The sequence below is a fragment of the Eretmochelys imbricata genome, chromosome 13, assembly GCF_965152235.1.
Source record: "Eretmochelys imbricata isolate rEreImb1 chromosome 13, rEreImb1.hap1, whole genome shotgun sequence".
NCBI lineage: Eukaryota > Metazoa > Chordata > Testudines > Cheloniidae > Eretmochelys > Eretmochelys imbricata.
Genome location: NC_135584.1, coordinates 29,518,783 through 29,545,668, shown reverse-complemented (window position 1 = coordinate 29,545,668; position 26,886 = coordinate 29,518,783). Strand labels below are relative to the sequence as shown.

General features: G+C 58.8%; 1 protein-coding gene across 1 annotated transcript in view; it reads left to right on the top strand.

Annotated features, from left to right (window-relative positions):
• Positions 1 to 24,959, top strand: part of MYH7B (myosin heavy chain 7B) — a 50,573-nt gene extending 25,614 nt beyond the window's left edge. Inside the window, exons 18-42 of the mRNA XM_077832516.1 lie at positions 718 to 794; positions 2,300 to 2,387; positions 3,144 to 3,261; positions 3,948 to 4,071; positions 4,699 to 4,835; positions 5,924 to 6,179; positions 7,021 to 7,263; positions 10,140 to 10,316; positions 10,555 to 10,700; positions 11,881 to 11,971; positions 12,925 to 13,314; positions 13,960 to 14,086; positions 15,059 to 15,177; positions 17,071 to 17,267; positions 19,113 to 19,462; positions 19,900 to 20,024; positions 20,712 to 20,827; positions 21,014 to 21,206; positions 21,475 to 21,678; positions 21,950 to 22,075; positions 22,793 to 22,963; positions 23,126 to 23,230; positions 23,787 to 23,882; positions 24,376 to 24,513; positions 24,948 to 24,959. Coding sequence (XP_077688642.1) covers positions 718 to 794; positions 2,300 to 2,387; positions 3,144 to 3,261; positions 3,948 to 4,071; positions 4,699 to 4,835; positions 5,924 to 6,179; positions 7,021 to 7,263; positions 10,140 to 10,316; positions 10,555 to 10,700; positions 11,881 to 11,971; positions 12,925 to 13,314; positions 13,960 to 14,086; positions 15,059 to 15,177; positions 17,071 to 17,267; positions 19,113 to 19,462; positions 19,900 to 20,024; positions 20,712 to 20,827; positions 21,014 to 21,206; positions 21,475 to 21,678; positions 21,950 to 22,075; positions 22,793 to 22,963; positions 23,126 to 23,230; positions 23,787 to 23,882; positions 24,376 to 24,513; positions 24,948 to 24,959 — 3,926 coding nt within the window. The remainder of the gene's footprint in view (positions 1 to 717; positions 795 to 2,299; positions 2,388 to 3,143; positions 3,262 to 3,947; positions 4,072 to 4,698; positions 4,836 to 5,923; positions 6,180 to 7,020; positions 7,264 to 10,139; positions 10,317 to 10,554; positions 10,701 to 11,880; positions 11,972 to 12,924; positions 13,315 to 13,959; positions 14,087 to 15,058; positions 15,178 to 17,070; positions 17,268 to 19,112; positions 19,463 to 19,899; positions 20,025 to 20,711; positions 20,828 to 21,013; positions 21,207 to 21,474; positions 21,679 to 21,949; positions 22,076 to 22,792; positions 22,964 to 23,125; positions 23,231 to 23,786; positions 23,883 to 24,375; positions 24,514 to 24,947) is intronic.
• The last annotated feature ends 1,927 nt before the right edge of the window (positions 24,960 to 26,886 follow it).

Genomic DNA, 26,886 nt, shown 5'->3' with positions numbered 1-26,886 from the left:
CGGGCAACACCAGAGGGGAGCAGAGGTTTATCCCGGTCTGCAGGTGTGATCCAGGGTGCGTGTTGCCATTTCGCCCTTAACAGAGACCTGGCGCCCGGTGCTGGCCCGGGGTTGCTAAGATCTGCATGACGGGGAATTCTGCCCAGGCCAGACTCACAAGCCATCTTCCATTCCCCAGTGAGGAGAGAGACAGCGGGACTCACACACAGCTCTGCCCCTTAGTTAACGTGCTCACCGATCCAACACACACTTCCATTCTCCCTCCAACGTCCCTGCCCACACGCTCATGGGACTTCTGCCACCGCGTCTGGGCCCAACACAGACCCCCTCCGCCTCCTGCCTCCCACACCCCTGCCTCCCGCATCACACACCCCTTCCTCCCTCCTCACAGACCAAGTCCTTCCTCCTTGTACACCTTTCTCTCACCTCACACACCCATGTCCCGCCTCACGCACCCATTCTGCCCTCTTCACACACCCATTCTTCCTCCTTGCACACCCCTTCCTCCCGCCTCACACACCAAGTCCTTCCTCCTTGCACATCCATTCTTCCCCCCTTGCACACCCCCTCCTCCCGCCTCACACACTCCCAAGAGCAGGCCCGTGGCTCATCTAGGTGCACTAACATGGGACCCAGAGTCTTCCAAATGCAGCAGACACAACAGACCCCAGAGCAATACTTCACCGGCATCATGAATTTACCGTTTCCCTCCAACAGATGAGCCACCGAAGACAGGGGTCAAGGAGAAGCGTAAGAAGGCGGCTTCCTTCCAAACGGTGTCACAGTTACATAAGGTAAGAGCGAGACCCACACTCAGGGCAGGAGGGTGAAGACTCCCCTCCGAGAATCCATCCCAGCCCCTCACACAGCCCGGGGGCATCTCCCTCACAAGCCCCTGATGCTGTAAGAGACACAAAGACCCTACAGGGTTGGTGTTTCTTGCTGCGTGGGCGCGACAGGTCCTCAGCCCTAGAGCAGGTGCCAGCTCTGTACCGGGTCGGGAAGAGTCTCAGCCCCCTGCTGCTAGCTCCTCTCCACGCTGCACTCGCTCAGCTAAGGACCCGTGGTCCCAGACGGAGAGAAAATGTCCCCCTTTGAGGTGGGGCTTGTGCCGCTGCTGAGCCCGCGATGGCGCATCTCCGCCTCTGGGAGAGCGGCAGTTAAGACTTGCAGTGATGTTTAGATAATGTATTACATGAACATCACTTTAAGTCTGTGCTACCTCTCTCCTCACTCTGAACTGCGGGAAGGACAGCCCTTGGCAGAAGACAATGAAGGTGGATCTTACGGGGCTCTGAACAGGGGAGGATTATGGAGCCGCCCTGCAGCTCTCCTGCCTTGGGAGATGGCTAGGGCAGATTGCTAGCTCAGTGCAGCACAGGGCCCTGAACCCCGTTCACAGCACTCACTCCGGGGGTGTCTCTGTCTCTGAGGCAGCCAGGGGGACAGCTGAGAACCAGACCAGACTGGGGTTCATAAGCCTAAAGCTAGATCCTGCTGGAAGAGTCTCGTCCTGCAATGACAGGGGAGCAGCAGCTGTGCCAGTCTTCATTGGCTCCAGCGTCAGATGGGGGGGCTTTCAGAGCTGAGGGTTCTGGGTTCAACCCACTGCGGGGACACTTTACTGGCCTCCTTCCTTGTGCATTGGGAAGGCCTATCTGCCTTAGAGACATGCTGCTGTGAGTGGGTCAATCTAGCTGCTGCAGGGTGTCTGCTACCGAGAGCAGGGGGCTGCCTGGCCTAGGAGAGGAGGCAGCTTGGCATGGCACAAGGAAGGGCAGGGCTTCTGGGTGGCTTGGGCCATTGCTCAAAGGGAAAGGAAGTCCCATAAACAAACATCACGCATCACTCATGCTCTGAGTGAGACGGGGGGACGCCTCCCCCCCAGGTTGTGCCCTGTCCTTGCACTTTTCACAAGGAGCGTGGCTGGTGCGGGGGATGCCGGCGTGGCTGGCTCTCGTCTCCAGACTCCTGGGATCAAATCCTTCCCCAAGCTGCAAGTGAAAATGCACTTGGTAGCCCCTACCATGCATGGCAAACCCCCGTGGAGAATGGCACCATCCAGAGGCTGCTCAGGAGAGCCTCAAAGGAGTGCTGTGCCGAGCCCTCCCCCGCAGGCTGAAGGCCTCCAGGGCCCAGAGACCTTTCTATGGAAGCCGGGCTTAGGGTGTTGTTCCCACAGCCTTGGGAAGGTACAGAGACCCCTGAGGAGACATGGGCAGGGGGATGCGAGGTGAGTGGTGACACCCAGCAGGGCAGAGGCAGCGTGTCCCGCCTCACCCTTGTATCTGTCCTACAGGAGAACCTCAACAAGCTGATGACCAACCTGCGGGCCACCCAGCCTCACTTCGTCCGCTGCATCATCCCCAACGAGACCAAGACCCCAGGTATGCAGCTGCAGGACTGGCCTGGCCCAGGAACGGGGCTGGTAGGACAGCACTCAGATTAATGGCAGCCCATCATTATCTCCTCTGGGCTGCGTGTGCCACCTGTTCCCACCAGAGCTCTGAGGATCCCATCCCCCACCTCTAGTCACTGCTTCCCAGCTAAGGAGACCTGACAGGTGTCTCTCCTGGGCCCACGAATTCCAGCTCCTGTCAGGAGCGGTCAGGGGAAGCACTCCCCTCCAGATGCACCATGTGCCCTAGGGCTGCCCAGAGGGGCCACAGGAGAGCTCCCTGTCTCCATGAGCCCCTTGGATGCAAAGGTGAAAAGGACCTTTACAGGGGGTCTAAACCCAGAAGCAAGTGGGTCGCTCCTCAGGAGCTGTGGGTAAAACACCTGCGCTTTGTGGATGCTGCTCCGACCCCTCCTAGAGTCTCCTGGCAGGAGCAGCAGAGATGGAAGGCAAATCCTTCCCTAGCTATGCTGCGAGCCTGTGTTCTGCCATCACACAGGAGACACACATAGCACTGGCCACCCTCCAGAGAGCAGAGGGGGCCCAGGCCACAGCACTGGGTTTCGGTCCAGGCCAGCAAGTGGGGTAAACCTGTTATTAAAACAGGGGCCACGTGCAAAATCCAGGTCCAGCTGGAGGCTCAGCTTTCAGCTCCCCAGTCCTGCTGGCCATGGGGTTTGGTTCACGCCATAGCCTGGTCGACGTGGGCCCTGTTGACACAACCCCTGCCTTCTCTCCTCTGCAGGAGCCATGGACGCCTTCCTGGTGCTGCACCAGCTGCGTTGCAATGGTGTGCTGGAGGGCATTCGCATCTGCCGCAAAGGTTTCCCCAACAGGATCCTCTACGCTGATTTCAAGCAGCGGTAACGCCTCCCCTCTCTCTCCCCTGGCTGCTGGGGATTAGCTCAGGCAGGCGGCAGATCGCCCCAGGCTCCGCTTTGCTCCCCACCGCGTGGGGGTTCATCTGAATCCAGCATGTGCATTGCTCCTCTGCCACTGGCCCTGCTGTGCATGGTGCCTTCATCCTGCTTCCCAGCGCAAAGCCGTCCGAGATTCCTGGATACACCTGGGCTAACGTGGATACATCAGGGTCTCGTGCTGCCCTCCCCCAAATGATGGTGTTCGGCGTGAGAGGCCGGAGCCCAAGGCAGAGGCTGAATGTCAGTCAGGGGCTAATGAGGCTCCCCGCATCAGATGCACAGAGCCCAGCTCAATTCCCTCCCTGCCTCTGTGAGCTGAGCTCGGAGCTGGGTGGAAGTGTAGGCCCAGGCACAATTGGCAGCCTGCTGGCCTGGCTCTGATCCTGGCAGTTCAGCCCCATGGTGCTTGTATCATGCAGATCCCAGCACAGAGGAGGCAGCTCTGAGCTGGCCAGGCATGCTACGTACCGGTGCACAAGCCAGCACGCGACCTGTGCCATGGTGCTGCCGGTGTCTAGCGTGGCCACAGCACGTGTCGCACAGACATGTTCCTGGCTGGGTCCCTCTTTGCGTGGGGTTAGGGGGAGCTACCAGCTCGGTGCTATGGCCCCTCTGCTGTGTCTCTGCAGCTATCGGATCCTGAATCCTGCTGCCATTCCTGATGACAAGTTTGTGGACAGTAGAAAGGCCACGGAGAAGCTGCTGACTTCCCTGGAGCTGGACCACTCCCAGTACAAGTTTGGTCACACCAAGGTGAGAGGGGAGGGCAGCTGGGCTCCCGCAGGCAGGGAGGGAGCTGGAGCTGGGTGGTCTGCCCTGAGGATGGGACTCCTCCTTGGAGAGCTGCAGGGAGGGGAAGGGTGAGAGTTCCCAGTGCTCTTCTCCGGCTCCAGCTCACTCTGCTCTCCCCAGGGCTCATCGCCTCCAGAGGTCTTGCTCCAAACCCCACCACCCCAGCGCTGTCTGGACTAGGCCCTCCCGCTGCAGGTCCCTGCCCTGCCTGCCTGCTCTTCCACCCGTGGGAGGAGGCAGGGTGGGGGTGGCTCAGTGCAGCAGCTGGAGATGGGTAGCTAGGGAAGGGCAGAGAGACAGGCTGGGAGGAGGTCCAGCAAGGACCCCCTTTCCCCAGGGTCCCATCACCCCAGATCATGTTGTGGTATCTGAGTCGCTGGCTCAGAGCTCCCGCAGGCCCTGCCCTAGCAATCGGGGCACACGTCACCGAGCGGGCTGTGGAGCACTGGCGATGTGAGTCCACACCAGGCAGCGCTAATGACACACACTCAGGCGCTGAAGAAATGGTGTCTAGGGGTCTGATGGCTGCTCAGAGAGGTTCGGGTGCCCATTGGTCCCATAAGCTCGCTCTTATTCCCCTCCTTGCAGGTGTTTTTCAAAGCTGGTTTGCTGGGCCATTTGGAGGAGATGCGAGACGAGCGCCTGGCCAAGATCCTGACGATGCTGCAGGCCAGAATCCGTGGGCGGCTGATGCGCATTGAGTATCAGAAGATGATCAACCGGAGGTAGAGCAGCTAGAGGGGCGGCCTGCCCTGCCAGCACCGCTCACCCTTTGCTGTCCAATCAGAGCAGGCAGGGATGAACCTCCCATCACGCCCGGTTGGTCAGACAAGTCCAGGGGCGGAGCTGGATGGAATTCCAATGAAACCTTTGCCAATCAATCAAAATGGAACCATTTTGTGGAGATGGTTTGATGCTGCTGAAGTTCCAGCAGAGCCCTGCCTGGTTTCGGTGCAGCTCGCCTGCCCAGCTCCTGGGCAACCTGCCTGGAGGGCTGATGGGGAGCCAAGAGCCTAGAAGTCCCAGCTCCCAAACTCATGGCTCTGCGGCAGCTCCGCCTGGCAGCCTGCCTGCAGCTCTGTTCCCTTTTAAGGAGAATTTCATTCCAAATCAGAATGAAACCAAATTTTGAAATAAAACGTTCTTCCATGGGACAGAATGCCCTTTCCCCTGCCCTGCTCCACTCAGGGGGGTCACTTCTCCCATTGCTGTACAGGCAGCAGTGCAATCCATGGGCTTCATTACTTCTGGTGAGGGAATGGAGACTGTATAAGGCAGATCAGTTTCCTCTCTGGGCTGCTCACGCTGAGCGGTGGTGGATTTTCCAGGCGGCAGGCAAGGAAAGCATCCCAGCATGCGTGTCAGCTGTATTGCCTGGGGAGTGTTTTTCCATGGCTTGCATGACCTGCAAAGGGGGACTGGGAGGGGCCTGGCAGCAGGAGACAAAAAGCCATGTCCCCATATTTGGGAAGTCTCTTACAGTCAGTGTGGAGGGCTCGTTAGGGATACACTGGGATAGAAACCCCTGGGAGGGTCAATGCATTCCAGGCCATGGACCAGACCTGAGGCCATTGTTGACCCTTCTGTTGCTGTACATAAGCACCATGCGATGGTTGGACAGTCCCGGGAATTGCTGCCGCAAGGGCCAGATACCCCAAAGAGCTCAACCCCTGACATGCACCTGACATACTGAGCTGTTGTGAAAACCTATCTCCGCACGTGCCAGCCAAGAAGGTGGTGTTTGTGGGGTGAGAGCAAGCAGGGAGTCCTTGAGCATCACAGTTTGACTGAGCCTGTCCTTCTCATGCCTCAGGGAAGCACTCTACACCATCCAGTGGAACATCCGTGCTTTCAATGCTGTCAAGAACTGGTCCTGGATGAAGCTTTTCTTCAAGATCAAGCCTCTGCTCCGGTCGGCGCAGAATGAGAAGGAGATGGCTACCTTGAAGGAGGAGTTCCAGAAGCTGAAGGAAGCTCTGGAGAAGTCAGAGGCTAAAAGGAAGGAGCTCGAAGAAAAACAAATTACCATGATCCAGGAGAAGAATGACTTGTCTCTCCACCTTCAAGCTGTAAGCCCCGTGTACAGCTCCTTGGCAGGGGAGATGTGGGTGTGGGTGATGAGAGTGCGGGTAGGCATGGATATACCCCGCCAGACAGGTCAAATGTTATACCACAAGCGAGAATGGTCCCTTAGATGGGAACCACTAGCCTTCTGGCCCCTTGCACCCGAGAGGGCTCAGAGAAGGACCTGACACTGTGGACAGGATTGTTCAAAGGAGCGAGGCTTGGGAATGGAGAATTTCTAGGTCACTGCTCAGTCTGGTCTAGGGCACCATGGTCCAGTATCATCTGCTGGCCATTCAGAGGCCGGCATGAAATGAGATGGAAGGCCTTAGTCCAGTGCTGAGCAAATGCCCATCTCACAAAAAGTCCCATCATAAGGGGAACCCTTGTGTCAGGGCAGAGACTGAGGAATGAATGGGCTGCTCTGCAAAGGTGACCCCACCAGAACAGGCTGCAGCACATGGGTGGGACGTGTGAGTGTCTGCTGGCCAAGCTGTGCCTGCTCCCTGGAGCACGGTCTCCAGGCACTGTCAGTCCAGCACCTCCCATCACCCGATACACCTGAAGCAGAAGGACCAGCATCAGCTTCGGCAGCTCTCCTGTTCCTCTTTGGCCCTAAGGGATGGGAAGAGAAAGGATGGGAACGTGCCAGAAAGAAACAAAAGCTTCCTTCCATCTGCCTGAATGGCTTGTGCTTGCTCTCTACATTAAGTGAAGAGCATCAGCAGCTAGTGTCCAGGAGAATGAGGGTGTAGTGATCTCTGCCAGGGGCTAGGACCCCTGACTGGATGGTAATATTTCCTGGGGGAAATGGATGAGCATGTGTTTCTTTATGCACTCTCCCAGGAACAAGACAACCTAGCTGATGCAGAAGAGCGCTGTGACCTGCTGATCAAAGCCAAGATCCAGCTGGAGGCCAAGGTGAAAGAGCTGACGGATCGTCTGGAGGACGAGGAGGAGATGAACGCGGATCTGACCTCCAAGAAACGCAAGCTGGAGGACGAATGTGCTGAGCTGAAGAAGGACATTGATGACTTAGAGATCACGCTGGCCAAGGTGGAGAAGGAGAAGCATGCCACAGAGAACAAGGTAACAGGCACCGCATGTGAGAGGGGTCACTGTGCAACTGCTGCAGCCAGTTACCAGGGGCTCCACAGAGCTCTGTGGCTACACTCCCGATGGCTTCTCTGAGTGTTGTGACTGCTGTAGGAGCCCAGCGACCTGCTCAGGGAGAAGAGGCTGCTGTTAGGGTGTGAGAGGAAGGGCTCAGTCTCTGACAGGGCTGGCCAAAATGCAGCGAGGCTCTGTAGAAGGTAGTGTCTGAAAGAGCAAAAACCTCCCTGGCCCCAGAGCATTGCACAGTCTGTGCAGCAATAAGTGAAGCCGGGGGTAATGCCATGACTTTCCACCTGCAAAAAATGCCTTCAGTTTTGCCTGGTGTAGCTGGTGAAAGCGTTGGAATAAGAAGCAAGCCCATGACAGACCTGCAAGAGCAATGGGGCTACAGGCAGTAATGGTGACAGTGACAGTGAGGATGCTTGACAGTGATGGAGGTGATGAAGGCGGTGGTGGGGATGGTGGGGATGGCAGTGGGTGTGATGGTGGTGGAGATGGTCGTGGTGCCTAGGGCAGCCCTCACTGGAAATGCCAAGGTCAGGACAGGCTGCAAAAGGGAGAGCAGATACTACCAAAGACTGGTGGGTAACACTGAAGTACATTCATCAGTCACAGACTGTGCTTCTGATTCCCCACACTGGTTATCAAGAAGATTAAAAAAGAGAAATCACACAGCCCCCTTTATTGCATTCCAGTTCTCTGGCTCCCAATCGGCACCTACGTCCAGCACAGTGAGAAGTTATTTAAAAACTCTGCTCATTATACAAAATGTTCTTCTGAACCCTAAAGGGCCAGCCACATTGCCAGGTCAATATTAGTTTGGCTCTTACCCAAAATACCATGTTGCCAGCCAATCCTTTAGTGTCTAAAACTAAGAGTTTGTTACAGGGGTGGGCAAACTTTTTGGCCTAAGGGCCACATTGGGGTTGTGAAACAGTATGGAGGACCGGGTAGGGAAGGCTGTACCTCCCCAAACAGCCTGGCCCCTGGCCCCCTATCTGCCCCCTCCCAGACTGGCCCCCTCAGAACCTGCGACCCATCCAACAGCCCCCTCTCGGGTCCCCCCACCCCTAACCACCCCCCAGGACACCACCCCCTATCCAACCCTCCCTTATCCCTGTCCCCAGACTGCTGCGCCCCCTATCCACAACCCCACTCCCTTACAGGCCCCCCAGGACTCCCACCCCTATCCAACCCCCACTGTTCCCCGTCCCCTGACCACCCCCTCTCCCCCAGAACCTCTGCCCCATCCAACTGCCCCTTGCTCCCTGACTGCCCCCGTGGGACCCCCAGCCCCTTATTGAAACCCCCCGCTCCCTAGCCCCTTACCATGCCGCTCAGAGCGGCAGGAGCTCGCAGCTGCATGGCCCGGCTGGAGCCAGCCACGCCGTGCAGAGTGCTGGCGGTGCGGCACGCTGAGCCTGTGGAGAAGGGGGGGGGGACAGCAGGGGAGGGGCCGGGGGCTAGCCTCCATGGCCGGGAGCTCAAGGGCCGGGCAGGACGGTTCTGCGGGCCGGATACGGCCCATGGGCTGTAGTTTGCCCACCTCTAGTTTATTACAAGGGAAAAAGAAAGAACAAGAAGAGAGTTGTTAAATGGTAAAGCAGTCAGATACATACAGAGACTTCAGAGTCCATATATCAGGTTCTTAGCAGTATGGGTGAGTTTGCTGGCTTGAAAGTCCCTCTGGAACACATCCACAGCTTGGATAGGTCATTCAGTCCTTTGTTCAGAGCTTCGTTTGTAGGAAAGTTACTCCAGTGGGAAGCAGGCCTGAAGACAAAATGGAGATGAAGCAGTTGTCTTTTATATTCTTTTGCCATGAAGCTTGTGCTGTGAAGCTTGTGTTTGGGACACAGAAAATACAAGCCTCATGGCAAAAGAAGGGGATGGAAAAAGCCTTAGAGTTCTTTGTCCATAGGCATGCCCCTACATTGCTTGCTGACTCATCAGGGTATTCCCTGGCTTTTTCAATTGGTTCATTGTACAGGTGATGTCCCTTGATGGGCCATCAAGCTGGTTTAGTGCTGATGCCAATCTGTCTGGGGGTGTCACCCAGAAACACAGCACAAGATTGGAAATAGAGATATACCCTACATATCTATAACTCATGATACAAAGGTGATACAAACATATAAACAAGATTATCATATTTGGCAAATTATAACATTTTTGTAGATACTTTACACGGCATATCTAGCATGATTCATTGCAATTTTAAAATATTGGTATCCATAGTATCATTAAGTGTCTCCCACATTCCATACAGCATCGCACATGGTGGTGATGGTTAGGAATGTGGTGGTGATGATGGTGAGGAAGGCGGTGATGAGGGTGGTGGTGAGGGCAGTGATGGTGATGGTGAGGAAGGTGGTGGTGGGGATGGTGAAGATGGCAGCGATGGTGACGGTGGTGGAGATGAAGGCAGTGGTGGGGATGGTGAGGATGGCAGTGGAGGTCATGATGAGGATGGTGGTGATGAGGGCAGTGGTGGAGGTGATGGTGAGGAAGGTAGTGGTGAGGATGGCAGTGATGGTGATGGTGAGGAAGGTGGTGGTGGGGATGGTGGTGATGAGGGCAGTGGTGGAGGTGATGGTGAGGAAGGTAGTGGTGAGGATGGCAGTGATGGTGACGGAGATGAAGATGGTGGTGGGGATGGTGAGGAAGGTGGTGGTGGGGATGGTGGTGATGAGTGCAGTGATGGTGATGGTGGTGGAGATGAAGGCAGTGGTGGTGATGGTGGTGAGGAAGGCAGTGGTGGTGATGTGGTATTCTAGAGTTTAGCTCTCATCTGCCCCCAACCCCTGTCTCCTGAGGAGTTAAGCTCTCTTTTTCCTCTGCCGGCCTAGGTTAAAAACCTGATTGAAGAAATGGCGGCTCTGGACGAGATCATCGCCAAGCTGACCAAAGAGAAGAAGGCGTTGCAGGAGGCGCATCAGCAGGCCCTAGATGACCTGCAGGCTGAAGAGGACAAAGTCAACACGCTGACGAAGGCCAAAGTCAAACTGGAACAGCAAGTGGATGATGTGAGTAAAACATGAATGCAAAGACCAGTGACAGCAATCCCGTTGTATGGATGAGCCGTGTGCCCCCAGTGCAATCGCCCCGGTACAGAGGAGATGCGTTAGATGCCATGCTAGGTTTCTGCCAGCAATGGAGAAGGGACCTCTCATCAGAGGCAGGAGGATGTGGAGGAGCAGGAGATGTCAGGGGCACTGGAGGGAGTATTTCCCTTCCGAATTTACATTTCTTCCTTCTCTCCAGCTGGAAAGTTCCCTGGAGCAGGAGAAGAAGATCCGAATGGACCTGGAGCGAGCGAAGCGCAAGCTGGAAGGGGATCTGAAGCTGACGCAGGAGTCTGTGATGGATCTGGAGAACGACAAGCAGCAACTGGAGGAGAAACTCAAAAAGTGAGTGCCAGCAACGCCTGGGGAAATACCCCGCAGCCAACCCCAGCAGGCGCTGCTCCTGCCACCTGCTTCCTCCTGCACTGAGCACGCCCACAGGTGCAGGAGGCTGGCGTTCTCACTTCTTGGAGCTGTTTCCAGACTGGAAAATGCTGTTATCCTTTGTAGCATCTAGCGTCCCCAGCCATGCTCAGAACCCACTGCGTTGGACACTCCCAGACATCCAGGGAGAGAGGGTCTAACCAGCCCAGCGCAGGAGGGGTTCTCGTCCCCATGTTGCTGCGGGGCCTGAGGCTCATAGGATGCAGTGATTTACCCAGAGGAGCCTGTGACAGAGGCAGGAACAGAGGCAGATCTCCTGACTCGTGGTCCAGAACTCTACCCACCCGATCAAACTGCCTCCCAGCGCCCCAGGCTTTAGGGAGCCCAGAAAAGCACTCAAAGCTTCAAGAGAGGCTGCTATGCAGAGCTGTCACCTGCAGCCCCCAGGGGCTGCAAATGTAATCAGCAAGTCAGCAGGGTTGATATCAGCTGCCACATCCCAATTCATGGATGGGCTGTGCCCCCCCGGGGAACCGCCCCTGTGCAGGATTGGGTTGTGTCCCCCCAGGGGAACCGCCCCGCTGCAGGGATGGGCTGTGCCACCCCAGAGGAACCGCCCCTGTGCGGCGATGGGCTATGCCCCCCAAGGGGAACCGCCCCTATGCAGGATTGGGTTGTGTCCCCCCGGGAACCGCCCCGATGCAGGGATGGGCTGTGCCACCCCGGGGGAACCGCCCCGATGCAGGATTGGGTTGTGTCCTCCCAGGAACTGCCCCGATGCAGGGATGGGCTGAGCCACCCCAGGGGAACCGCCCCGATGCAGGGATGGGCTGTGCCACCCCAGAGGAACCGCCCCGATGCAGGATTGGGTTGTGTGCCCCATGGGGAACCGCCCCGATGCAGGGATGGGCTGTGTGCCCCCAGGGGAACCTGATGTAGAGGGGTTGTCTTAGGTGCTCTGCTACAGTTCTCCGAACAGTCTAGGTTGCAAGTACAGGTTCATTCATCCTTTGGTACAGGACAAAGTACAAGTCACTAGTTTGCAGGGAAGTCTCCTACACTGGCCCCTGGCAGACAGGCTAGGAGGGGCCTGGCAGCTGTTCTCTGCCTAACCACAGGCCTCTGTCCTGGTTCTGTGCAGGAAAGAGTTTGAGACAAACCAGCTGAATTCAAGGATTGAAGATGAGCAAGTGCTTGGGGCCCAGCTGCAGAAGAAGATCAAAGAGCTGCAGGTAAAGGAATGTTGTACAGACCACACAGGCCTGGTGTTCCACAGCGAACCGCCAGGGGGTTGAGTAGGAGAGTGCCCCAGGGCTGACAGAGAAGCTTGTCCCTGAGCAGGCAGAGCACTGCCCGCCTCCCTGGGCCTGCTGCCACCTCTGGGGAGCTATGCGGAGAGGGCTCTGCTTTCCACCATCCCTTCCGGCTGGGCCGGCCAAGCTAGTGTGTCTCCCTCTCCCCTCTCTCCAGCCCTGGGGCCTTGATCCCAGTTCAGCTGGGCACCTTTCAGATCTAATGGAGCCAGCTGGCTTCCCCAGAAGCCCAGCAGCTCCTTACGTGCCCACCCTGTGGGGGGGCTTGTTACCCCGGACATGAGAGGGGTGTTCTTGTTAGCAGCACTCTGAGCACGGACCTCACGGAGCCCAGCAGGGATGCCTGGGGAAAGCCAAGCCAGCGCAGTGGGGCTGGTGCGCTCCGGACCAATCCCAGGCACGATCTGTAGGGGAGGCAGGTTAAATGGGGTCAGGTTTGGGGTTTTTTAATTAAAAACTCAAAGACAAGCTCCTGGCATTTCAGCCGGGAGGGAGCTAGCTCTTTGCCCACACACCAGAACCTCAAATCCAACCCCCCAAACCCTGATGTCACAGTTTGTGAGAGGGGCCCAAAGGGCCAAACCAGAACCCCAGGGCCAGATCGCCCTAGCTGTGGGGGTGGGGCTGGGCTTGGAATCCTGATTCACAGCTGGACCCAGATTGGGTGGCTCAGGCCCAGCTCTCCAAAGGTTTTAGGGGTGATTGTGTTAGCAGAATCAGTGTTGGGACTGCTGCTAGCTCAGCCTGGGAGCCTGGGGCGCTGGCTGCCTGTCCCAGTGGGGTGGCTTGGTGCTGCAGTGAGGCTCTCACTCCAGCTGGGACGGCGAGGATGCCTGGCCCCATAGCACCTGCCCTGCTTTGCCCCCCGCCAGGCCCGCATTGAGGAGCTGGAGGAGGAGCTGGAGGCGGAGCGGGCAGCGAGGGCCAAGGTGGAGAAGCAGCGCGCGGAAGTGGCGCGGGAGCTGGAGGAGCTGAGCGAGCGGCTGGAGGAGGCGGGTGGCGTGACGGCTGTCCAGCTGGAGATGAACAAGAAACGGGAGGCAGAGTTCCTGAAGCTGCGCAGGGATCTGGAGGAGGCGACGCTGCAGCACGAGTCGACGGCGGCAGCCCTGCGCAAGAAGCATGCCGACACCGTGGCCGAGCTGGGCGAGCAGATCGACAACCTGCAGAGGGTCAAGCAGAAGCTGGAGAAGGAGAAGAGCGAGATGAAGATGGAGGTGGACGACCTGTCGTCTAACATTGAGTATCTCACCAAGAACAAGGTGAGGGACTGGGAAGCTGTGAGCAGGGCTGCCCCCCGCTGGGTGGAACCAGACCTGCTTGGGCGTGGGGGACTAGGGTGCCCAAGAGCGGGTGGAGGCCAAGGCAGGCTCTAAGTTCTAACCCAGCAAGTGTAGGTGGTTTGTGCAGGAGTCTTGGGCGCTGAGCTCAGGTCTGATGTTCGCTTGGCCAAGTCACTAACCTTCCTGCCTCCAGCTGCAAGTGGGGATAATGACACGTACCTGCTCCGTGCTTGGGCCGGAGGGCTCTGAAGCTGCTAAGATCAGAGCAAAGGCTGGAGCTCTTGGCGTGGAAAGCCCTGGGTTCTATCCTAGATGCTGCATGTGCGCAGAACAGCAGCTGAGCTCTCTGTATTGAAGGCAGCTGCAGGACCTGTTCCTCTACCGAGGGGGACATGCAAGGGTCCCATACTAGCAGGGCTCTGTGTGAGAGCCTAATGGGAATCCTGTTTTGCATCACTCAGCTGAGAGTGGGTCAGAGAAAGGGGGATTCCCCAGTCTCAAACCATAGCCTAGGAGGCAGGACAGTTCCCGGGGAGGCGTGTTCAGCAGCTGAGCCCATTTGGAAGAGCAAAGTTGTCTAGCTCGGGGCTGCCGATGTGACGCTGCCCTGGCTGCTCGCTGCAGGCAAATGCAGAGAAGCTGTGCCGAACGTACGAGGACCAGCTGAGTGAGGCCAAGTCCAAAGTGGAGGAGCTGCAGCGCCAGCTGGCCGAAGTGAGCACCCAGCGCGGCCGGCTGCAGACTGAGAACGGTAGGTTCGGAACGCCTTCGCCCAGCTCTGGGACTGGCTGAGAGGGGCCCCGAGGCTGGGCTTGCTGCTAAACCAGGGGACTGGGATCAGCCACCTTCCTGCCTCTCCGAGAGATCAGTGTGCTCTTCTGGCAGGCAGCAGGTCGTTGAGTAATTACTGATGCCAAAGCGGTGCCCGGAGGAGCTGCAGAATGTACCCGCAGGCCCCACTCAGGGCGGGCAGCGCGGCCAGCCAAGACAGAACAGCGGAGGCAGCGAGAGGAGAGAGGTAGCATCAGCCTGAGCGTGGCTACGGAATGTGCCGTGACCACCAGCGTTGCCAGCAGGAAGCTCCCTGCTGGCAGAGTTCCCCCTCTGCCCCAGCAGCACAGCTGCTGCCTTTGGGTCCAAGGATGCCCGGCTGGAGACCCAGCGAGGCTAGGTTCTGCCCAGACTCTCCTGGGATCTGCACTGGAAGGGCTGAGTGCATCAGGGAGCTGTGACATTAAGCTGAGATCCCTGCTGCCCAGGCGAGAGGTAAAGAGCCCCTGGCACGAGGGATAATAGGCCAATTGCCCAGGCCAACATCCCGTCAACCAGCAAGTCAGGTTCTGCTACCCTAGACTGTGTGGGGACCATCCAGGGCCCAGACTAGTGGCTGGCTCCTCACAGCCTGGCTGAGAGCCAAGTCATTGCTTGGGGGATGGGAAGTGCTAGATAAAGTCCATTTCGACTGACTCCGAGCTAGTGATGGGCCATAACTGCAAGGCCAGGTCCAGACTCCTCGAGCTCTGCGGGAACTCAGAGATGGGCTCAGGCCTATTGCTGTGAGCGAGCGCATCACCTTGGGCCCCCTGGAACCGGAGGCAGTTGGGGATCAGTTCTGCACGCTGGCGCTCAGGGGCCGCAGGGAGCTGAAGAACACGAGCACACGGCCTTGCACGGCTTCCATTTGCCCAGCTCCATTCCAGTTGTTTGGCTTTGTCTGCACTAGGGGAGCTAAGCCGGCTGCTGGAGGAAAAGGAGTCTTTTATAAACCAGCTGAGCCGTGGCAAGACCTCGTTTACCCAGACTATTGAGGAAATCAAGAGGCAGCTGGAAGAAGAGACCAAGGTAAGGCTGTGTGAGGGAGACGACTGGCTCTCTGGGGCCTCTCTCCTGTGGGAGGGGGGGCTTGCTGGCTAGCCAGGAAGGGAGTTGGGGAGCCCAGCAATGTGGACTTGCACCTAAGTCCCTAGAAAAGGATGGAAAATCATAGAGTCATAGAATATTAGGGTTGGAAGAGACCTCAGGAGGTCATCTAGTCCAACCCCCTGCTCAAAGCAGGACCAACCCCAACTAAATCATCCCAGCCAGGGCTTTGTCAAGCTGGGCCTTAAAAACCTCTAAGGATGGAGATTCCACCACCTCCCTAGGTAACCCATTCCAGTGCTTCACCACCCTCCTAGTGAAATAGTTTTTCCTAATATCCAACCTAGACCTCCCCCACTGCAACTTGAGATCATTGCTCCTTGTTCTGTCATCTGCCACCACTGAGAACAGCTGAGCTCCATCCTCTTTGGAACCCCCTTTCAGGTAGTTGAAAGCAGCTATCAAATCCCCCCTCACTCTTCTCTTCTGCAGACTAAATAAGCCCAGTTCCCTCAGCCTCTCCTCATAAGTCACGTGCCCCAGCCCCCTAATCATTTTCGTTGCCCTCTGCTGAACTCTCTCCAATTTGTCCACATCCTTTCTGTAGCGAGGGCCCCAAAACTGGATGCAATACTCCAGATGTGGCCTCACCAGTGTCCATAGAGGGGAAAATCACTTCCCGCCATCTGCTGGCAATCCTCCTACTAATGCAGCCCAATATGCCATTAGCCTTTTGGTAACAAGGGCACACTGTTGTCTCATATCCAGCTTCTCGTCCACTGTAATCCCTGGGTCCTTTTCTGCAGAATTGCTGCTTAACCAGTCGGTCCCTAGCCTGTAGCAGTGCATGGGATTCTTCCGTCCTAAGTGCAGGACTCTGCACTTGTCCTTGTTGAATCTCTTCAGGTTTCTTTTGGCCTAATCCTCCAATTTGTCTAGGTCACTCTGGACCCTATCCCTACCCTCCAGCGTATCTACCTCTCCCCCCAGCTTAGCGTCATCCGCAAGCTTGCTGAGGGTGCAATCCATCCCATCATCCAGATCATTAATGAACATCTTGAACAAAACCGGCCCCAGGACCGACCCCTGGGGCACTCTGCTTGATTCCGGCTGCCAACTAGACATTGAGCCGTTGATCACTACCCCTTGACCCTGATGACCCAGCCAGCTTTGTATCCATCAAACTGCCAGTCATTGGCCAGACTGACACTGGGCCTGGCCATGCTCAGGGGTACCCAGCCCAGCCAAGCCTGGCAAGGGGCTGAAGCCACTGCTCTGAGCAGGAAAAACATGTCTGGGAGGGTAGCTGTGCAGGGGAGCCTTGGCCAGCACAGGTACTGGGAATGGGACCCTGTGCCTGGTGCTGGGGTTGGATCCAGCCCTGATCAGTCGTGAGCAGTAGCTCAGCCCAGGCAGTGGCTTTCTGGGGCCCTCTGTGAAGGGAGCTGGTGGGTGTTGGTCTGTCGCCCAGCAGGCTGCTCTCTGCAACCCCCCACATGCACCCCCACCACTGCACAGCTTGGCCCCTGGGGTCAGTCTCAGCAGAGAGGCCAGGGAGGCTGAATTCCCTTCTGCTAGGCTGCCCCTACAGGGCCGGTTTGTGGCACACAGGATGGGAGACCTGCACTGCTCCTGCTGGTGTGGGAACATGCCCTGCACAGAAAGCACCAGTCCCCAGGCCAGCAATCCAGCATCTTTCACTGGAGCTAGACTCCCCACGCTAAAGGAGGCACTGCCCCAGCAGAGCCTGCCTGATGGGGGGAGAGGGGGGGTCCCGGCCTTGGGCAGCACTGGATAAGTGTGAAGGCTGACTCCCACCCCAGGCCTGAGGGGAGCCCTCTGCCCATCTCGGCTCTCCTGCCTTCCCCTTTGCAGTCCAAAAACGCCTTGGCTCACGCGCTGCAAGCCTCGCGCCATGACTGCGACCTGCTGCGGGAGCAGTATGAGGAGGAGGTGGAGGCCAAAGGGGAGCTCCAGAGGACCCTGTCGAAGGCCAATGCTGAGGTGGCCCAGTGGAGAACCAAGTACGAGACGGATGCCATTCAGAGGACAGAGGAGCTGGAGGAAGCCAAGTAAGTTCCAGCAAGGGTCATGCACTGGGCACTGGCTGCTCCATCCGCCTGCTAGGACTGCTTGGGAGCAGATCTCCTGGGTGGCTGCTGGTCTCTGCAGAGGGACAGGGCAGCTGCAGAGACACCTCTGCATTCACACAGAGACGCGACTGGCTCAGCGAACACCCGTATGCTGGGCCTGGCCAAGGGATACGTTGCCTGTTGGCACTGTGTGTGAGAGCAGGGTGCTCTCTGCCCCAAGCTCCAACCACCAACGCTGCCCAGGGACTGCCCTGAATGTCCAGCATGTTGCTCCGTGGGGGCTTATCTGGGGATCCGTGCATCAGCCAACATATCTGTGGGTGCACAATGGGTCTAATGGGTTTGCATGGGGGCTGGTGGCTGTCCAAGGGGTGATGTGGCATTTGTGGAAGAACATAAGAATGGCCATATGGGGTCAGACCAAAGGTCCATCTAGCGCAATATCCTGTCTTCTGACAATGCCACATGCCCCAGAGGGAATGAACAGAACAGGTAAACATCAAGTGATGCATCCCATCGCCCATTCCCAGCTCTGGCCAACAGAGGCTAGGGACACCGTCCATGCCAATAGCTAATGATGGACCTATCCTCCATGAACTTATCTAGTTCATTTTTGAACCCTGTTATAGTCTTGGCCTTCACAACATCCTCTGGCAAGGAATTCTACAGGTTGACTGTGCATTATGTGAAGAAATACTCCCTTTTGTTTGTTTTAAACCTGCTGCCTATTAATTTCATTGGGTGACCCCTAATTCTTGTGTAAGTGGGGGAATGGTCCTGCTAGTGTGAGGAACTTTCCTGGCTTATACAGTACCCTGGTGGAATTTGCTAGCGAAAGGATCTAAGTCCTCGCTCCCACTCCCTTTACCCAGAGAGGGAGGGCTCCACTTCCCCTCTCCTGTGTGGCAGAGTCCTCTCTCTGGGGCACCTGGACATCACAAACAGCTGTCTCTGGAATGTAAGGGACGTTCATAGTCTGAGTCTCACACGTCCCAGGCCCTGGCTCTTCTGCAGGGATGCCGCGGGTTGGACACTTGCTCTGGCGGTGGCCACATGCCCTCTGGCTGTAGGTGGCAGGACCCTTCTTCCCAGAGTAGCGCCCTCTCTCCTCCCCCCTTCGGGGTTAAGATCCCCCTCCCAGTGCGGCCTGCAAGGCCTCTTGGCTGGGGCATCTCCCTGCACTGGGCCCTCTGCCAAGGGTTCCCCTTGCTCTCCCCAGCTGCTCACTGCACTTAGCTCTGGCCTGCTCCAGCTCCACTCTGCCTCAGCGCTGCTGCTGCTCTGCCTCCAGCTCCCTGGGCTGCTCCTCCGGCCCCGGCCAGCATGGCCCTACCCCCCCAGCTCAGCTCGGGCTCCTGCTCTCTCCTTAGCTCTGCCTCAGCCAGCTCCAGCTCACATGGAGGACAGGACCCCCAGCCTCCCTCATTGGCCTGCCTGCCCTGTCAACCAGGTTGACCTGGAGCATTGGCCTCTCCCCGTTGGCCCAAGGGACCATCAGTCTCAGGGTCCTGATTTCTCATCAGCTCTTCCCCCTTCTTTTGGTACTGGGAGAAGGCCAACCCAACCCGCACTGAGTTTCATGACAGGCCAGCAGCCCCCTTATGCCTGGGCCTTCCTCTCCCGGTCAGGCCAGGAGAATCTCGAGGATGGGCTTGAGCCCAAGTCCATTGAGGTCAATGGCCAAGATTCCCCCCGACTCCCTGGGCTTGGAATCAGGCCCCTGTTGATGGAATTGGCCTGAGGCGCACGCCTGCCGGGCTCCGTGTCCACGCGTGGGGCCTGCTGTGCCCAGCCCCCGGCTCACTCGCTGACGGTGGTTGGCAGGAAGAAGCTGGCCATCCGGCTGCAGGAGGCGGAGGAGGCTGTAGAGGCAGCGCATGCCAAGTGCTCCTCCCTGGAGAAGACCAAGCACCGGCTGCAGACAGAGATCGAGGACCTGTCCATCGACCTGGAGAGAGCCAACTCTGCGGCCGCCGCGCTGGACAAGAAGCAGCGTAACTTTGACCGCATCCTGGCCGAATGGAAGCAGAAGTATGAGGAGACCCAGGCAGAGCTGGAGTCCTCACAGAAAGAGTCACGCAGCCTGAGCACGGAGCTCTTCAAACTCAAGAACGCCTACGAGGAGTCCCTGGACAACCTGGAAACCCTCAAACGCGAGAACAAGAACCTCCAAGGTACAGCCAGGCTCCGGCACCCAGCGCCACGTCCCTGGGGCTGGGCACAGCCAGGCTCTGGCACCCAGCTCTGTGTCCCTGGGGCTGGGCACAAGGCAGCATGGGGGCACCCCCGGGCCAGCGCCGTGCCCTGGCCTGCTGAGCACAGCTGTGTCTCTGGGCCCACTGGCCAGTGCGGGGGCTTGGAGGGTGGCTCGCAGAGCCCCTGCCCAGCTGCTTGTGCCCAAACAGCCCACTTGAGGGCCTGGGCCTGCAGGTAGGGCTGGGAGGGGTCCGAATCCACATCCCCAGACTGCGGGTCTGGCCGTTTGCTATTTGTCAGGCAGACCCAGGACGGGGGGAGGGGGTCGAAGCCGGAGGCTTTGCTTGACAGTTGTGGGAAAGCTGGCGGTTAGGGGAACGCAGGCCCCCCATGCTCACCCTCTGTCACCCTCCAGAGGAGATCGCCGACCTGACAGACCAGATCAGCCTGAGCGGCAAGACCATCCACGAGCTGGAGAAGGTGAAGAAGGCCCTGGAGAGCGAGAAGAACGACATTCAGGCAGCGCTGGAGGAGGCTGAGGTGGGTTTGGGCTCACGCTAATGAATGCCCCATCCCATGGCCTTGCACAGGGCATTGCACTGTGCAGCCCCCTCCCTGCCGTGCCCCAGGGCCGGGGCTCCGAATACAGCGCTCTCTTCTGGGTGCAGTCAGCCTGTGAGAAACGCTCTCTGAGCCAAGCCACTGCCGCCCCGACACCCCTTCACCCATGTTGCTTTTGGGCAGGCATCAGACACTCCCCAAACAACCCCTGCCCAGGGCGACAGCTGGCACCTGCCCAGAGGCCTCTGGGTTCGTGGGGGCTATGGGGCAGGACTCCTGGGCTCTGTCCCTGCTCCGGCACTAACGTGTTCTGTTACCTTGGGCAAGTCAGCACATTTGGCCCTTGGGTTCCCCATTTGCCAGTGTGGGGGTTGCGAGGATCCCCAGTGAGCCCGTTGCTTGCAGGGCAGCCGACGGCCACTATTCTCTGTGGCCGAGTGCACAGCCGGCCGGTTCAGCCTGCCCGCACCGGGGCTGGGAGAGGGTTACCACCTCTGACCCAGCAACTCTGCCCCTTGGTCTCTTCGCCCCGCTGCACCCAGAGCAGGCTGGGTCGAGCGCCTGGCCTCTCGGTACAGCCACGTTTTCAAAGGGGAGGCAGGGCCAAAGCCAGGAGAGGGACCCCAGCAATACGTGACACTAATGCCCATCTGCTGCTGCCTGTAGGGGGCACTGGAGCACGAGGAGAGCAAGACCCTGCGGATCCAGCTCGAGCTGTCCCAGATCAAGGCTGACGTGGAGAGGAAACTGGCCGAGAAGGACGAGGAGTTTGAAAACCTCAGGTAGCGCCTGCCTGTGCCCACCTCCCATTGCTATCTAGCCCACGGGGGTGGCTTGGCAGAGCTCTCTCCAGAGCTGGCATAACCCCAGGGTAAAGCCGAGGGGAAGGGGCCCACACCGCACCTGGGGCTGGCCCCCAGCAGTAAGCTTTGAGCACTGGAGGCGGATTAACCCCTCTCCTCTCGCAGGCGTAACCACCAGCGAGCCATGGACTCCATGCAGGCCACACTGGACGCAGAGGCCAAGGCCAGGAACGAGGCTATCCGGCTGAGGAAGAAGATGGAGGGCGACTTGAATGAGATGGAGATCCAGCTGAGCCATGCCAACCGCCAGGCTGCCGAGTCCCAGAAACTGGTCCGGCAGCTCCAGGCCCAAATCAAGGTCAGTGCAGCCCCAGGCGGCGGGCAGGGCTCCAGCTGCTGCCCTGGGTGGGGGTGATCGCAGCGCTTTGGAGCTGTGCCAGCCCCCAGCTGAAGGCAGGGGTCGTGTCGGGTAGTTCCAGCTGGCTCCCAGCCCTGGCCCCTGCCAGCCAGAAGCAGGGTTAGCCTGGCCGGATGCTCACGCCTGCCTGGGGTGATGGCTCCGGGCCTGCATCCAGCCCCGTCCGTCTCCATCCCCGCTTGACTGTGTGTGTCGCTGCCGTGGGCAGGACTTGCAGATCGAGCTGGACGACACCCTGCGCCACAACGACGACCTGAAGGAGCAGGCGGCAGCCCTGGAAAGGCGCAACAACCTGCTGGTGGCCGAGGTGGAGGAGCTGCGGGCAGCGCTGGAGCAGGCCGAGCGGGGCAGGAAGCTGGCTGAGCAGGAGCTGCTGGAGGCCACCGAGAGAGTCAACCTGCTGCACTCCCAGGTGAGCGGGAGCCTGTGCAGGCCCAGCCCATGGGGCAGGGGGCACACAGGGGGTAGGTTCCTGGGCCCCTTCACCCCACACAGCGCAGCGCCCTGGGCCGCTGAGCTCCAGGCCCTCCCACACTGCGAGGACAGAGGTGACTGGAACCAGCCAGGGCACTGCCCTATGGGCACTGCCCTGTCCCACTCCCCCGTGAACAGCCCACCCTGCTCCTGTGCAAACAGCCCCGTCCCCATCCCACGTGAATAACCCTGCCCTGTTGCTGCTCCAGAACACAGGCCTCATTAACTACAAGAAGAAGATAGAGGCGGACCTCGCCCAGCTGAGCTCAGAGGTGGAGGAGGCCGTGCAGGAGTGTCGCAACGCTGAGGAGAAGGCCAAGAAAGCCATCACCGACGTAAGGGAACCGGGGGTGCTGGCCACAGGCTCAGCAAGCAAGAGGGGCCCTCAGGGAAAGGGCCTGCGTGGTCACGCACCCTGGTGCTGGCATTCAGGAGGCAGCAGGTCGGTATTCAGAGTCCATGGCCAGAGGGGATCACTGTGATCCTCTTGTCTGACCTCCTGTATAACAGGCCAGAGACCAGCCCCACAACAGTCCCTAGAGCAGATCGTGTAGAAAAACACCCAGTACAGATTCAAAACCTGCCTGTGCTGGAGCCTCCACCGGGGCCCTTGGCAATTTGTTCCAGGGGGCAAGTCCCCTCCCTTGTAAACACTTAACGCCGTATTTCTAGTCTGCATGGGTCTAGCTTCAGCTCCCAGCCACTGGATCCTGTTAGACTTTCCTCTGCTAGACTGAAGAGCCCAGTATTAAATATTCGTTCTCTATGCAGGTCCTTGCAGACCGTGATCAAGTCACCCCGAAGCTTCTCTTTGTTAAGCTAAGTTGATTGAGCTTCACGAGGCTCTCGCAATAAGGCAGCAGCTCACGTTGTTCGGGGCTCACTGCTGCCCTCCATGTAGCACCTGGGGGGAGGGAGTGTCATGGATCAGCAGCCAGTGTGGGATGGACAACGAGCCTGCATCCCTCTCCCACGCTCCTGCCAGCGGCACTGACTGATTGCATGAGGCCTGGCCCTGGCACTGACAGGCGCCCTCCCTTCGGTCCCCTCAGGCGGCCATGATGGCAGAGGAGCTGAAGAAGGAGCAGGACACCAGCGCGCACCTGGAGCGGATGAAGAAGAACATGGAGCAGACCATCAAGGACCTACAGATGCGCCTGGACGAGGCCGAGCAGATCGCCCTGAAGGGGGGCAAGAAGCAGATCCAGAAGCTGGAGGCCAGGGTAAGTGCTGGCAGGGGCCCCAAGTGCAGAGTGGGCTCAGAGGGGGTGTCCTCTCCCAGCTGCTCCCACGCTGCCAGGCCAGGGCCCGGCCCTCCCAGCTCAGCCTGACCTGGGCAGCTGGGAGCCCAGAGCAGACCACCACCACACTGCTTCTGCCCACAGGTGCGTGAGCTGGAGGGGGAGCTGGACATCGAGCAGAAGAGGAACGCAGAGACCCAGAAAGGCATTCGCAAGTACGAGAGGAGGGTCAAGGAGCTGACCTACCAGGTACAGCTGTGCAGGGCTCCCCAACCCCTGTACCCGGTTCCTTGCCTCCCCCTGCTTCCACACCAGGCTCCCTATGTCCCTCCCCTCTGCCTGCTCCCTGACCCCTTCCCAGAGCTCCCAGCCCCACCTGCCTGCCTTCACACGGGACTCCGAGGCCCACCCTCACCAGGTGCCAAGCCTCAGCCCCTGCCCTGCAGGAGGCCCCAGTCCCTGGGCACAGTGCACGTCACCTGTAGGAAAGCCCAGACTCTTTCAGCCCTCCCCAGTCTCCTCCCCCAAATCCCTCCTGACTTCTGCTGCCCGGCGTGACCTCCTCGCTGCCCCAGGGCAGGCAGGAAGCAGGGGCTGAGCAGCCATGAGCCAACCTGGGCTCCATGGGAAGAGGGTGGGGTCTGTGGCAGTGGAGATTCATTGGGGGTCCATGGGGAGGGGAGATCAGCCAGAGGGGAAGCCGTGGGCAGGCCGGGGGCAGCTGGCAGCCTGGCCAGGGGAAGGGTTAGGAGGCCGGGTGGCAGGGGCTGATGACTCACTAGTGGCCCTGGCTGGGCTCTTTCAGACTGAGGAGGACAGGAAGAACCTGGCACGGATGCAGGACCTAATTGACAAACTGCAGACCAAGGTCAAGAGCTACAAGCGCCAGTTCGAGGAGGCGGTAAGTGCCAGGCAGAGATCCCACCCCTCTGCCCTCCTAGGCAGGACACACCTGGCCCTGCTCCTGGGGGGCTGGAGCCTGGACCCCTCTCCTGCCAGGGCTCAGGCTGCTCCTGAATAGCCCGGGCTTCCTCATAGCCCAGCACTGGGACCAGAGCTATCCCAAGGCCCGAGCCAGATCGGAGTCCTTGCCACTTCTCTAGGGAGTCCTCCTTGCACTGGAGGTGCCAACATGCCTGCAGGGCAGGAGGGGACAACCCTACCAGCCTTGCCAATGGCCTGCCAGTCTGTGGATGAGGCCTGGGCTCCAGGGCTGGGATCCCAGCACGGCGCCTTGCTGAGGGAGATGTACAAAACTGCCCAGGAAATGAGGGGCTGGGAATTCAGGCAAGGACCCCCTCAAAGCAGAGGGTGCTGCTGGCACCTCAGTCCAGGCCACGGCTCGTCCTCGCAGAGCCCTGCCCCCCTCACCCCCTTTGCACTGCCGGCTGCAGGAGCAGCAGGCCAACTCCAACCTGGTGAAGTACCGCAAGGTGCAGCACGAGCTGGATGACGCCGAGGAGCGGGCCGACATCGCTGAGACGCAGGTGAACAAGCTGCGCTCCCGCACCAGGGACGTCATCACCTCCAAGGTAAGGCCCCAGCTGCAGGGCCTGGTTCCGTGGGGAAGTGGGGGGAACCAGCGAAGCCTGAACTAACCCTGATGTGGGCCCTCAGAAAGCAAGTGGGAGTAAAGAAGCTGCCTGGGGCTACAGCCAGCTCCATGTTGCAGTAGCCCCATGGGCAGCGAGTCCCACAGCTGCAGGCTTATCGAAGGGGCCAACAGACCCCACTGCCAGGCCCCTTGGGGCCAGGGCAAGACCAGCCACCAGGCAGGAGTGGCTGCGTGGGACCAGGGCCACGCACGGGAACAGCATCCACTCCAGGGAGCGGGCCATGTACTGGGACTCAGACAAGTGCCTGGCCCAGACCCCTGCAGAGGTGCTGCTGTTGGCAGGACGGTTGCACCCTGCTCCACCCCAGCAAGTCAAACGTCCCTGAGTCCGTGTTTCTTTTCTGTTGCCAGCATGAGGAGTAGGAGCCGCAGCGCCCGCCCCGCCGCCGTCACACCTGCCTGTTGCGTGAGGTGCAACTGGCTGCAACAGTCATTGTGTCTCTGTGCTGAGTGAATAAACAGCTTCCAAAGAGCACAGGCTCCTTGCGTCTGTGGGGTGGGAGGGAAGCTCTAGCGGAGCTCCGTGCAGCAGGGCTTGCATTGGCCTAAGAACAGTTGGCTCCAGGCCTGCAAGAGGAATGTGCCAAGAGCCAGGCAGTGAGGAGAACGGAGGCCGGGAGTTTGCTACGGGGTAGGACCTAGTTACCCTTTGGGATCAGCCCCAGAGGGGGCTGTAGGGAGGCCGGGGCTGCCTGAGAGCACACATGGCTGTGCAGGGAGCAGTTAACACTGGTTTAGAATCGCACAGGCCAGGCCAGCTCCAGAACCCAGGTTTGTATCTCTATGGCAGACAAACCCCCGCTGTCATTTAGCCCCTGCAAGAAGCACTGGCTGGGAAGTCCCAACCCTCAGCTGAACAGGCCCGGCTTCAGCAGCAGCTCAGCAAACTATACTGGCTCCCTAGCACAGTGCTTCAGCCCTGCTCCTGCTCCAGAGGGACACGAGCCGGGGAGGGGAGAGATCAGTTATTGGAGCAGGCCCCAGGAGGAGCCAAAGGAGTGGCTATTTCAGTGCAGAGCCAGCTCCATTGGCGGAAGAGCTCCTGCTACCCCTGCCCCAAGGCTGCCTTCATCAGGACACAGGAAGGCAGCGACTGGGGCAATGTGCTAGTATCTTAAATGTGTGACCCACGTTCACGTCCCAAGACTGCTTTTTGCAGCAAGCACGGCCTGACTCTCTGTCCTCAGGGCGAGCGATCAACCCCGAGTGGCATTGGAGGGAGGGGGGAGGCTTGTAAAGCCTCTTGCCGAGAGGGGAACACAGGGCTGCTGAAGTCCCTGAGATGCAATTCCAGAGTCAGATCAGATATTGAAGGGGAAGCTACTGCAGATCACGCTCCTGTTCTCCAGCTGCAAGGAGTGGGGAGACGCTACTGAACAGGCCCTTTTCCTGGGGCTGCGTGGACAAATCCATGCAGAGTAAGGGTGCGGCTATGCTGCAATAAAACACCTACAACTGGCCTGTGGCAGCTGATGCAGGCTCACGTTGCTATAAAATTGCAGTGGACACATTTGGGCTCAGGGACCCTGCTGCTGCTCGGGCTCAGAGCCTGGGCTCTAGCCTGAGCCAGAAAGTCCGACACAGGCCAGCCAGGGGCGTGATGTTGCAGTGTAGACATGCCCTAAGAGGGCAGGGCTCTGGTCTCTTTCTCTGCTCTTGCAGGGCAGCTCCCAAGGAGGCAGCACTCAAAGGCATTTAAAACCCAGGAGAAACAACAGAATAGCCCTGCTAGGCTCAGCCAGTTTTCATGCCCCCCCGTGCCTGGAACAGTCCTCCTTCCCCTATGTGTGAGGCAGCCTCCCGCTCCTCAGGACTCACCTAGCAGCTGGCCTTACTCACCCCCATCTTTGCTCAGCCTCTCCCAGCACCCACCTGGCCGCTGTGGCAGGAAACTTTCCATGACAGCCATTGCTCAGAAGCCCTTTCTCCTGTTCACAGCCGTTGGCAGTTTAGACAGTGACCTTTTTGGGGTCATCACCCTGGCCCTTGCATGTGTGCAAGGCAGTGGGCAGGTTTATGGTGCTCTATACAAGTACAGTCACTGCATAAGGCCCTGCCCACCAGTGGTTCAGAAATGGGGTATGCTGAACTGCATGCAGACTGTTCAGACCTGGTTTAGAGAACTTGTGCACAGCCAAATTGTGCAGGGGGACAAGCCAAACTGAGGTTAGGATCTGGTCAAACGTGTTAAAATCTGAAGCACTCACCCACCATCCAGCAGGGAGTTTAGACTTCAGCTGAGAGAGCACCCAAGGCAGGGACGACCACCAGAGCGAGCAGAATGCCAGCG